This window comes from Channa argus, chromosome 1, assembly GCF_033026475.1.
Source record: "Channa argus isolate prfri chromosome 1, Channa argus male v1.0, whole genome shotgun sequence".
NCBI lineage: Eukaryota > Metazoa > Chordata > Actinopteri > Anabantiformes > Channidae > Channa > Channa argus.
Window position 1 is genome coordinate 42,281,907 of NC_090197.1, and position 12,887 is coordinate 42,294,793.

At 38.0% G+C, this 12,887-nt stretch overlaps 1 protein-coding gene across 7 annotated transcripts in view; it reads left to right on the top strand.

Moving 5' to 3' along the window:
* The window catches only part of LOC137137106 (collagen alpha-1(XIX) chain-like), an 87,683-nt gene that overhangs the window by 13,149 nt on the left and 61,647 nt on the right, over positions 1-12,887 (top strand). For 4 of the 7 annotated variants that reach the window (XM_067523011.1, XM_067522991.1, XM_067523000.1 and 1 more), the window contains exons 10-12: positions 2,837-2,881; positions 5,497-5,541; positions 12,509-12,562. In XM_067523011.1, coding sequence (XP_067379112.1) covers positions 2,837-2,881; positions 5,497-5,541; positions 12,509-12,562 — 144 coding nt within the window. The remainder of the gene's footprint in view (positions 1-2,836; positions 2,882-5,496; positions 5,542-12,508; positions 12,563-12,887) is intronic. The other 3 variants (XM_067523033.1, XM_067523022.1, XM_067523041.1) reach the window with 3 other exon arrangements.

A 12,887-nucleotide genomic window follows, 5' to 3' on the forward strand; every position in this document is an offset into this window, starting at 1 on the left:
TATTATTTACTGTCGTCTCTACTGTCCATTCCCTGTACAGTTCAAGTATTGCAGTTAGCCTTGGTCACTGTGTTGAGGACATTATATTTCTCTCTCAATTTCTGGTGGTGTTTTAAGTTACTTTCATATTCTCACAAACATTTCAGCCAGTGATGCCTGACGGCTGGAAGGTGACTTTGCTGACCCAATGGACATTGGGGTTGCACCAGCAGACGCTTTTTTTATGATTAGCCCAGGGAAACAGGTGTTCACACCTCCGATTATTTAGGATAAAAAAAAAGATGCTTAAATTGCTGCTTTGTAGTTTAGATTATGTTGATTTTGAAATGATTCATTCTTCAGCACTAAAATGCGAATTACGTAATTAATAGGATTTTTACTGAAACGTTCTAGAATATAAACTAAATATAAAACATTATGCATTTTATTCATCACATTTATTCACTTGTCAAGTCAAAGTGATTAGGGTTTAAATTTCTGACGTCTTGCTTGAATTTCTTTTTCTCTTAATCCCGTTTTTATCCCCTTCCTCTCTTTATACATGCATAGCAATGCAGAACGCAACATTTTAGATCTGCATGTAAGACATTTTCCGTGTGGAAAAGTACTATGATCTAAGGGTAAATGTTGGCTTAAATCTGAGGCATGGAGACAGAAATGTTCAGTAAAATCAATACTTTTGCAGACACATGAGCTTGAGTGCCACTCCATCGATTAGACAGCGGTGAGTGTAATTTAATTGACCTGATTTAGGGTTTGAATGACTCAACACAAACAACACTGTGTTTGATAACCAGATAGCCATAGGTGCAGTACTTTTAGAGAAACATCAATTTACCAATATATGATACACTGAGTTTATGTTACAGTATATTTGCTTTATTAAGCATAATGTGTAGTAGGACATTCTGTATTACTGTAGAATTAGCAACTGGACACAATCACCATTCTGAGAATTTTTTTGTAAAACAAAAAAATGTCCCTTATCAAGTCAAGGCTTTGAGATGTTGCATATTTCCACAATTTCCACAAAATTCTCCATTTTTTAATAAACACCATGTTTGCACACAATCATGTGTAATAATTGCTTTTCTCTTGTTCACTTGAACCTTGCTGCAGATTCATATTTCTGGTAATATGTGGCATTAAAGCACATTTAATTCATACTGATCCCTATATTTCTTGTGACTTTTAAACATTACTGTGCTCATTGCAATATATTTAAAAGGTGTTACCAAACTCAGAGCAGAAAGTGTTAATAGCTCATGAGGTTTTCAATTTATCAACATGAGAAACCCATTCTGTTTAAGACTACTGCATTGTATACGTATTAACAATTTAGCTTGACTTTGTAGAGAGTAATCAAAGACATCGGGGCATTTTAGAGCATTTAAAACACACATAATGAGATCGGCAGGCCAATCACCGTGACCTACTGTACACAGGGGGGCTTCCTGCAAGTGTGTGGGGATTACGGTAGCTGTGTTACTCCAACAGAAACTACTGTCCTGCATTACAGTATGAGTTTGATGGAGGATTCTAATGCACTGCAAAGGGATTAAACTCCTATGATTAATCCAGAATCCCTCAGGAAATTAAACAGATAAGTCATGGGTTATAAGAATGCAGCTTACTTGAAAGAAAATCCATTTTGTAGGATCTTGCACATACTGTAAACCATGGTAGATTTACAGTGTATGTACATGCAAAAAAAAAAGAACACAGGCATTATGGTGAAATATATTTTCCACTCTCGCTTTAACTCTTCATTTTGCAATATACTTTATTGGTTTTGCAGCATTTACACCTATTGTGCACTTTCTAATTCAGTATCTGCCATTTATGCCTCCACAGTGGAAAATTGCATGGAATTGTATTCAGCACAGTTTATTATGGCATTGACAGTGAATCTTGACTAGCTGTCAAACTTTCTATTCTTTTCTATTGTCAAAATAATTAAGACTAAATCTTTATCTGAACACAGTGAATTTTATGCAGATTTTCACATGCATTTTGTAGAAGGTTAATTTGTTGTTGATTTATGACATCAGCCTTGAATTTCTCATACTAAACCCAAGTCCATGTGATGTACTACAACTTCCCAAATGCTTAATACATGTATGTTAGTAATTTGTTGACCTCACTGAAGTTATGTATTGTTATGGATAATTATCTATATATGGTAGTATATATCTATAAATGGTAAATTGGGCATGTTGTATAAACTAATGGATAAAATATAGAAAAATTGCTTTCATAATCATCGGTAGAGAAATAGCAGTTATTAGGTTTGGCCACATCTTCTTATTTTTTCCAGTCCAGCCAATTGAGTTCTAAAAAACGGTGCTTCTAATAAAGACGCAACCATGAATGGACATTATGTTTAATTAGATTCTTAGCTTGCAGCAAGTTCTGTGTTAGCTTAATTCGTTGAATCACTATCTACTTCCATCTTCCCTCGCTTAGCAATATTGTGCACAATCTGTTCCCTTTTCTTTCTTTTCCTTTTGTGTCTTGTCCTCCGCTGCCCTATGCAATTACACCCCTAAGACAGTCAAGCTTTTATTCTTTTCTTGCATCTTCCTGTCTTCTTTTTTAAATTATACCATTATTAAAATAGTACAGTGAACCTTAACAAGGCTCAAATTTGTGCTTTCCAGTTGTTAGGAAATAGTATCCAGATCTGCAGCTGCTGAGCCGCTGTGTCAGTAAGCTCTTATCCAACAGCTGTAGACGCAAGATCACCGTTGAAATGACAAACCTTCATAAAGCTGTCCACTAATGTGTGAATGAGAGACCTTTCACTAAGTGTTGCGTGTGTTTTGTTCTGTCACAGGGTGACACAGGGGAAGCTGGGCCTTTGGGAAACCCCGGACATAAGGCAGGCCGCTCAATGAAGAAACAGCTTAAAATCCTTTGTAACTTTTATTGCTGTCCCCCTAAATCTCTGAGATGGATTCTCTCCTGTTTTTTTTGTTTGTTTGTTTTTTTTTTGGGGGGGGGGGGGGTCTTTAAAAGCTTCAGATTAATTTGGTTAACTGCATGCTCTATCGAAGTAGCGAATTGCAGGTGGCAATTTTTGTTTAGTGATTTATGGAGTGTGTCAATGCCCCTCTCTGAGATGATTTCCTAACGTCATTGGATTAAATTATTGGCTTGCTTTGTGAGGACCCCGTCACAGCATCACTGAAAACAAAGCAATCTCAAAATCAAATTAAACCAACAAGTGGGTGCCTGGTTGGCGGAGGAGTGAGCGGTACCGCTGCAGAGACCCAAGTTTGTTCCCGAACAACAGTGCTTGTAGCTTGGCTAGTTGCCCCATTGGACACATTTGGCAGTGTGATTGGGGTGGGAAGCCAGAAAGGGATCATGTCCTTGTTGCTGCTCTAGCACCTTCTAGTAGATAGTCTGGCTGTCTGTGCAGATGGGGGTTGGGGTCTCAGTTATGTCCTGTCACTGAAGCTCTTTGCTGTTGACTTACATAACTTGAAACAGTCTACACGCACGCACACACACACACACACACACACACTGCCCTTTTCAGGCCTGGAGGTTAGAAGTGACAGACATTGGCAGGGAGTTGGAAATATGAGTTGGAAGAAAAATGCATACAGTGTATACTAGGAGTGACTATGTGCAGGAAGTAGAGGGATCATTCACAATCCCATAGTTGCCGGTTCGATTCCATGCTCCTCCGGGCACATGTCAAAGTGTCCCTGAGCAACACACTAACCCTAACCCAACTTAGTTGCTTTAGCACAAAATATTTGAACATAATACTAAAGTGACTGTACTTTATTAACAGTGAGATCGTTGACCATCAGATTAGTCTTGTCCAGGCACTGCAAGTCCTGGCTACAGGTCTTTTTCTGTAAGAGAAAGAGACTGGAAAGAGAGGGTGTAGGGCTGTGATTTTATACTCACGACAAAAAAACATAAAAAGAAAAACATACAGTATCTGCTAGATATTTCATTGCATTGATTTTATTCAATGCTGTAGACTGCTGTGAATGCAGTTTCTGCATCAGCAGTAAACACGATCATTCTTGGATGTGGAAGATGGCTTAATCCTGGACCTATATCCGTTGAAGCTGTTAAGCTCACTGTGGGCTGACACATTTGCTCATGAGCCTTGATACATATATTATGGGATAACCCTTAATGGCACTGCTCTCTCCACTTGTGCTGTCTGAGATGAGGTTCAGGGGGCAGCTAAAGCTCTTTTGTTACACGACAGTGCACAAGAAGAGACTACATCAAAAGCAGTAGCAGTAGTATTAATATTGATGTAGATGAACAGCACCATGTCTTCTAGTATTTTATACCTGTGCTCCACGCATCAATAAAGACTCCTCTGTTCCAAATACGTGTCATAAAACCTGTTCACTGTACAAATCGCAGTCACAGTTTGTTACGTATGTGTTAGTGTGTGTTTGCAAAACTAATGCATTGGTCATTTTTGCACAAGGCACTTCTGGCCTAAATGGTGTCCTTGGACGAAAAAAAAAGCCACTCATTCCAGGCTCTTTTGGTGGCAATTTCAGCAGTCAGTATTGTAAGAGTGATAATATGTATAGCCCTGGCCAGTATAATATGGCAATTTGCTCGAGCTCGACCAGCTAAGGTCGTGAAACTGTATGGATCTACTAACAGAGCCAACAAGAGATGAATCAGTGATCAGTTGAACAAATTTGTAGAAAGAACCTCTAAGAAGACATATTTGTGGAAACAAGCCTCTAACGGCTCATTCCTTAACTACGTATACAGTATACTTACACATGTTATGTAATTTGTTGAAAAGATGCAGTGAGCTCAAAATGTAAAAAATATTATTTTGAATTTGGTATCTGTCTCCCAAGTGGGTTTTTTGTATGTGGCACAGGTGGGTGGTTCTTTGCTGAGCTCAGTTTGGAGATGCTGTGTATTTTTAATTACTGTATGTATATTCAGTAGGAGATTTCTCAGTTTTGTCCTTTCTCTGGATCAGAGATGATAGAGATATTTGTCACAGATATGATATGATATTATATGATAACATAGATATGTTGGATATAATATACACAGATTCTTGTAACCCCAGTAACTTAACAATTATACAATATGCAAACATACTAACACCACACAGTGCACCTGTGCAATCTATGGTGTGATCAAATTTACATGCTGATGAAAATTAATTGTATCTTGAAAGTACCTAATAATGTAAATGATTTAATGTAATATTTATATTTATTAGAAATATTGTGGTTGTATGTAATTATTGATATCTGAATATCTATAAAACGCTAAAAACTAACCTTTTGAGTAACTTTGTTTTCCTTTACCTTGCTCTAAAAGGTAAGATTGCCCACTTGATTCCAATAATGCCCAACAATGGCATTTAAGAAGTGTGTGAAATTATTCAGACATACTAGGTGTAAATATGAAAAACGATTAAAGTATGAACTTTTCAAGGGTCTTTTATTTGCCTTTTAACTTTCAATCTTGTCATTGCAGGGGGAACTTGGATCAGAAGGGCAAAAGGGAATCGATGGGGAGAAGGTAAGTACTACTTTCTCCAGCAGACATATATTCCATACATAGCACATCAGCCAGATGTAGTTTCGTCAGGGAATCAATTTTTATAGGCTTTTCATTTTGTGTGATGCCCTGGGGGTAGGAGTTTTCTATGTTGCTGTTTTCAGGTGCCTGTCATATCGGAGGTAGATCTCATTTTGTTGTAGTCCGCAATGTCCTTCTGCAGTGAAATTAATTGATATGTATGCTACCCATAGGCTTGGCATACTAATGGACTAAACTCATTTTTCTAATTACTGTAAGCCCCTTCTGTGTCATTTCAGGTTATATTTTTCCGCATGATCTTGAATCTGACTGCAGTGATGGAACTAATATATGTAAAGTACACTAAACCAAAAAAACAAGTACCAGTCATTTTGTTCTGAAACTAAACACATAAAATTATGATCATCTTCAACCCTAGTGAGATTTAAACCATGTTTACATTACAATTAGATCAGAAGGTGTTTTTTTGTGTGTGTGCTCACAGTCTCAGTAAATGAGAACTGTGCAGATGGTCAGTTTAAAGTGGTTTAATAAAGGGACTCATCACCATCACGCCCCCTTATTTAGAAAAATAGCTGCCACAGCAATTAGCCTCCCTACATGCAGGCATCATTCTGCCCCATCAGTAACTCTGGAAATAATAAAAAAGAGCAAAACACAGTACCAGGACAAGAGATGTCAGGGAATGGTAGAGAGCTATGCTGGTTCTTTGTATCTATGTCCCCTGACAAGTGTTGCATTCGTCATTTCAGATGTCATAAACCCGATTTTTAGGAGGGCCCGAGGAACTGAAAACAAAAACGGTTAAATTTGATACATAGTGCAGTGCAACTTTAAATAAAAAAGGACATCAGTAGCATATTAAGTAGTGCATCTTGTGCGGCTGGACTGTGCACTAAGAAATCTGTACTGTTAGGGGAACAGTTGCTGATGTTAACCATGAAAACAAAGGCCTGATACTGTGCCTGTACTTTAGATTAGAGCAAGATAGAGTTTGAATTTGTTCTTTATTTGCTCTCTCCTTCTTAGCAATCTACCCAAAAAGGCAAATCACACATAAAGTAATTGGGAGTGCTCAGTAAACCAAGTAAAACAACATAGCAAAAAACTAACACAAAACGAATTGGCAGGTTAAAAAAGTCCAGCTTTAGTTTGTTTCCCCACAACCAGAATGGCTCACTTTGTTCCATGGGAAGTAATTACTGGCAACCTGAAAAGCCTGTTGATGTCATAAGTATATTTGCATATGAATGACACGATTAGGTTTATTTACATGGACTTGTGAGAAGTAGCCAGACCACCTACCTGAAAATCGTCTACCATCCATATCAGGGAATGCATGAGTTGCACTTATATTACCCAAACTATAGTGTTTGGATGTGAATGTGCATGATACATCAAATCAGAAGTTTTCTTCTTTTTATCTACTGATTGCTTGGTGTGACAGCAATCAGGAGAAAAAGTGTCAGAGCTTTTGAGCGGCTCTTCAGAAACCGGTTAACACTGGGTGTCAGTTGACTGGACATCAGAGGAACATAAAGTGGAAACAGCTGGATGCTTATTCAGTACGGAGAGACGAAAACTGTGTTGCTGACTCTTTTCCAAGAAAGTTCAACGTTGATGTGTGGGTCTCTAATGAGTTGCTAAGTTGGCAGCATGAGACCAAGTGTCTGCTGATTGACCTGCAGTACTAGCCTGGCTCATGCTCTGTGGTTTTTCGTTTTTTTGTATGTATGCGTCTCCAAAATAGTAGTTCTCATTCTTGTGTTGATGATTAAAAATAGTTAAATTCTTACCATTATTAATCTGCCTTATTTATTCATTTATTTATGCATTCAAAGAAATATATTTGAGATAAACACTTGTGTCATCAAATCTGCAGACAGATAAAAAGATCAATATCAATTTAACTTTGTATCTATAGTATGCTGGGCTGAGATATAAGTATGTTTTCCTCCAAGTGGAACAGGAAATTTTCTTTTTACCTGTGTGTTCCCTGTGGGTGTTTGGGCACAAGTATTTATTTGATCAATTGCTAATACATAAATGTATATGGATTTTGGCTGTTTTCCACTAAAAATTAAATAAAATCTTAAATTTCAACCCATAGGGTCTTTTAATTAAATAATAATAACAATGATAATAATAATTGGATAACAAATATGACACATCTTAACCCAGTGTATCATTGGTAAGCATGAGGCAGTACAGGATTATTGGGTTAAGACCAGTTACACCCCCCCCAGCCCACATAAGTGATAAGCCTTATCAACTGCAATAGCGCTTTGCTGTCCCTCCCTAACTAGTTCATCGATTACAGTAATACGTTTTAAGACACCTAAAAGATCCAAAGACATTTTTTGCAAGCCATGGACTGCATAAGTTCTCTAATGAAATATCGGAGAGACAGATAATTGGATAAAGCATGTCATGAATTTGTCAGTTTGTTCAGTTTGACTTCGTCTCAGATTATAATGCTACTTGTGTTTATTTAGAGGTTGAAAGCGGATCATGTGGGTGCAATCAAGATAGTAAGAAACTGAAAAAAAAATTCCAATTTAATTTTAAAAATTTCAGTTGGAGTTAAGACTTTAGTTATGCGTAAACTTGCTTGTTGATTGTAGTTAACCTATTTACTCTGGCTACCAGACAACCTGATCTGTGCCTTTACTGCAATTAGCTCATATTCCATTTTTAAAGCTAGTATGTTATTTAAGGCTTAAGTGGACACCTGAGAAGTTAGAATTCTATGTATGAGCATGTGATCTAGTATCGTTTTGCAGATACGTGTCCTGTGGGACTGCAGGAGTGCAAACGTGTCGTCTTGTGGGTGATAAAAGTTACACTTGTGTATACATGGTGTTCAGAAGAGCGAAAAGTGTCATTGAAAAATCAGTCGGGCAACAGAGATAAAACATGATATCTTCTGCACAAGAGGATCTCTCACAGTGAACTCTGATATCCTCACACAATGGCCTTTGTTTGAGGTTTCCTTTGTAATCTATAGTAGTTCAAAAATTCTGACAGAAATGCTAATAAGACATCTTTTCTAGTACTCAGTGTGAATGTGATTAGCCTTATACACACTGTATGTGGTGGTGTATCGCTGAGCAAATGGAAAGTCACAAAAAGCATTTCCTGCTGTAACCTCCCTGGCATTTGTGGGCTGGCACTCAAGATATCTGAGTTACTTAGAGATCTTCTTCCACTGAGCTTTAAAGACCTGTCTTTCAGTATAACAACATTTCCCTGCCAGAATGTTCCGAATATGTAGTATCGCTACAAAATTAATTTAGCATCTGCCCTAATGGCAAAAGCGAGGTTGAAATTATTAAATTGTGCACAGAAAGTAAAACTTGCAATCATTCTACCTCTTTTCACTGAACTGCAGCTCCTCTGGTTGGTAAAAGGTATAAGCAAACATAATTAGACTGCATTTGTACGACCCTGCCTCTCTGACTCTGTTTAGTTGCTTGCTTTAGTTGTCTTGTGCTGGGGAGTTGCCAGATTGTTTTGTGGCCCCACCGCTACAGGAGGGACTAGACACAGTGGTGTGTGTAATTAGCAGGCAAATGAACACAGCTCCCCACAGTGTTCTGACCTCGTGCTGCAGGAATGACATCCATACACCCAGCACCAGTCTATTCCCAGCCCCTTTATTCTTCCCTGTAACTACAACAAAGCCCACAGCTTGCGACAGAAACACACAATATATCCAAGTCCTATAGTCAACATCTCCATCCATGTCACTGTGCACCTGACTGGGCCTATAGAGTCCATTAGACAGTAGGGTATATTGTAATGATATAAAAGGCCCACTTTTTGTGCCCACAACGTTTTCTACCTTAGCATTTGTATCTGTAACAATAAGCATGTTTAGCAAAGACAAACAAATAAATAATAATCATTTTAGTCCATGACTTTGGGACAAACACATGCGTTTTTTTTTTTTTTTTAATAGTTATTTCTTAGAAAGTTAAACCCTTGTTCTTCACATCATGTAATTTTTCACAACGTGAATAATGTTTCAAAAGTGATCACATAAAACTATGATAGTTGACTGTTGTTAGTGCCCTTAATGCTAAATGGGAAAGAAACACAGGGAACGTATGTAAAGCATCTACAAGAAATTATTCAGGAAGCATGGTGTACAGTAATGGCTGTGGGAAAATTAGAAAGTTAAAATTAAAACTGCTTGTCTTTGTTTATTTGTGTCACTGAGTAAGACGTACTGCAAAATTGCAAGACTGCCACAAATCGCAGCAAAAAGTGAGGCTCATTTTTAATTGCTTTGGTTGTCAAGTCCAGATGCTGTGCACTTTCACAGCGTCCAGCTTCTGTACTGGTCACTGGCACTGACAGTACTGCCATCCTGGAGTGTTCTGAATAGTGCCGGAGTCATTTGGCTAATTCATAGTAAGTATCAGAGTATCTTTTGTCATAATAAATTAACAACCACAAGCGCACATGGGAAAGAGAGCCTGAGGTTAGAGAGCGCGTTGTTTGCATTTGGCAAACTTAATAAATTCTGAATCTTTTATGCAAAACTGCTCTGTTGACTGTGGAAATTAAAATATTTACAAGCAGAAAACATATTTGTGGCACACTAATTATCCACAACGACTGACTGTAAAAAGGGTCAGCAACCATCATTCAGCAAATGGTAAGAGGCGGATAGTTTGGAATTTACTTTCTGGTAAGAATATTCTCACTCTGTGACAATTACTCACCACCATGCACATAGCTATTCAAGTTTCATGCTTCAGTGTTATGGCAGCCTTATTTTTGCACGAGAGGATGGCGGGGAAGGGAATTTCATTTTGCAGTTGAGATGTCAAACATTTACTTAAATATTTGACTAACACTAAACATTTACTTGGTAATAATACAATTTGGTCATAGCCTACATATGAGAGTCATAGGCAGGAAGTGTCTTATATTATAAATGCAGCTTGTATCGAAGCTTCTGGGCTTCATTTTAGTCGGGTGTTTGACTTATTAAATTTCCTGTTCAGACTTTTTACAAGTGGTTGGCTTTTGCAGGTCACCTACGTTCAGGTCATTCACACAAATTAAAATAATAACTCTCTGGACTGTGTCAATTAATACAGTTGGCATAGGAAGGTGTAGGTGTTACCCTATCATTCTTTTGACTTTGTTCCCAACTTCAGGCCACTTGTGAAATAATAGATCCATAACTCTTGGCTGCAGGTTTGTTTTATATTGAGGAGTAATTAATTCTTTACCACCAATTTGACAGATGCCCTATAAAGGGAGGCTCAAGCCCTGCTTGAGTCTACTAACAGATGCTTTCCTTAAATTTAATGTTTCCGAGCCTAGCAAAACCACAGCTTTTACATCGCCTTACACCCCTCCTAGAAAAGTATGGATATCATAATGCAGAATTCATGCTGTTCTGGACAGCTGAATACCTCATTTGTGATTCTCTCAGTAATGCTTCATGCTGTCAAAACCATGGCTTCTTTTTTAACACGAAGATGCAAATGTATGATCAAAGACCTAAATAATTGAACACATGTTCTGCCGTATGAATATGTTTGTATATCCGAATAACAATATTTTATTTACAGTATTATTTTTTTTTTTAAATGTAGTCGTGCTGGAGTGAATAATGTACAGTAATGTGGTTTTGGAAATGTGTGTTTGGTCTTTAGCTTGCATGCACAAAGCTACAAATGGAAGCCTTGTGTGTGGCCCCTTTCTGAAAATAACAAGGGAAAGCAACATGATGACTGTAAAGGATCACATTAAAAAGAAAACACATTGAATTGTCGGACGCTTTCTAGCACATTAATGAGACAAAGTCTCAATGCACAAATAGTGGCTTACAAGATTTATCAAATACTCTCCTGTAACTTACAAAACCTGAGGTTGTTAGGTTCTGATTCTGATAATAACTCAGAGGATTATTTGCCTCTGGATCCACTTGTGTCAGATCGCCTGAGTGCAGCCAGTAGTGGTCAGGCTGTTGATTTAAATAAGGAGTTAAGCTCTAATGTGCACCTATGAGAAAGCTGCCCTGTTGTTGACCGTGTGTGTGGGGGCTCACAGAAAGTGATACCATCAGATGAAGTCATGTCACAATCATCTCACAATAAGTACAACTTATGAACAAGCCTTATGAGCTGTCTTTGTAATAGGGAAATCATTTTACACCAGTATTACTGGGGTTTCTATTTTTCTGAATGGTGGTGTTTAATACGAGCCTTGCAGGGAATATGCAGTGAATTAGTCACATCACTGGTGGAGCCAGACTTAATGTGATAAGGGTAGGTAATCATCTTCTGCAGATATATAATTCACTATTAATAGCCTTTCTAACTCCAAATTTAACCATGACAAATTATTGTATTTCTGACTCATTTTACAGGCTGCTCACACTCCCCATCTTTCCTGTTTCCCCCTCACCCATTTCAAAGAGTTGCTGCTACTGGCCCAAATGTGTCACACCTAACAAGGCTTGCTGCAAATTTAGCTTGTCAATATGTGTCATGCCTCATTCATCAGCTATCACTCTTTAACTCAGATGTCCTTCTTCTTTCACATTTCATCACCAAGAGGATTGACTTTGCCCCAAGCTTGCATAGTTCAATCTCACCCCCAGGTCCTCTGCTACAAAGTGTAAAAGCAATGACTGTCCTTGCATAGCCTAAGCACAGTGAGGGACAACAGAGGAAGGCGCTGAGTGTAGACACCACGTAACCAGCTGATTGTGAATTACTCAGCAGAAATTTGGTACATGTGCACATTTTTGATGGAAAATGTCTGCACTTTTCTCATGAACTAGTTGTGACAGGCATAATAATCGCACACCTGCATGAGATACTACTGTGTGCCATACTGACATCCTGTACAGTAATTAAAAATAATATTAAAAACACAATGAAAGTAAACACATCTCAACATTTTGTATATTTTATTCCAGGGTCTGAAAGGTGACCCAGGGCCGGTTGGCCCAGTTGGTCCCAAGGGAAACAAAGTGAGTGAGTCTGCCATTCATAACGGGCCACACACTGTAATTGTTTTTGTTTTTCCTCTTTTTTTCTAATGAAAAAAGATACTTTAGGGAATCTGCTTGACTTTCACAAGCTATAATCCAAGTCTCAATAACATGTTTGCCCATCTGTCTGAAGTGCTGCTCTGATTGCTATTCCAAGTACGGCCAGCTAAAGGATATTGTTATTACTATCATAACTTTCCAAGACCTTACTGGTGATAATATGCAGCAGCCTTTATCCCAGCTACGAGAAAAAAATCCTCTCACTATATTTGCAAAGTATTTGTTCATTCATAGAGATGGTTGT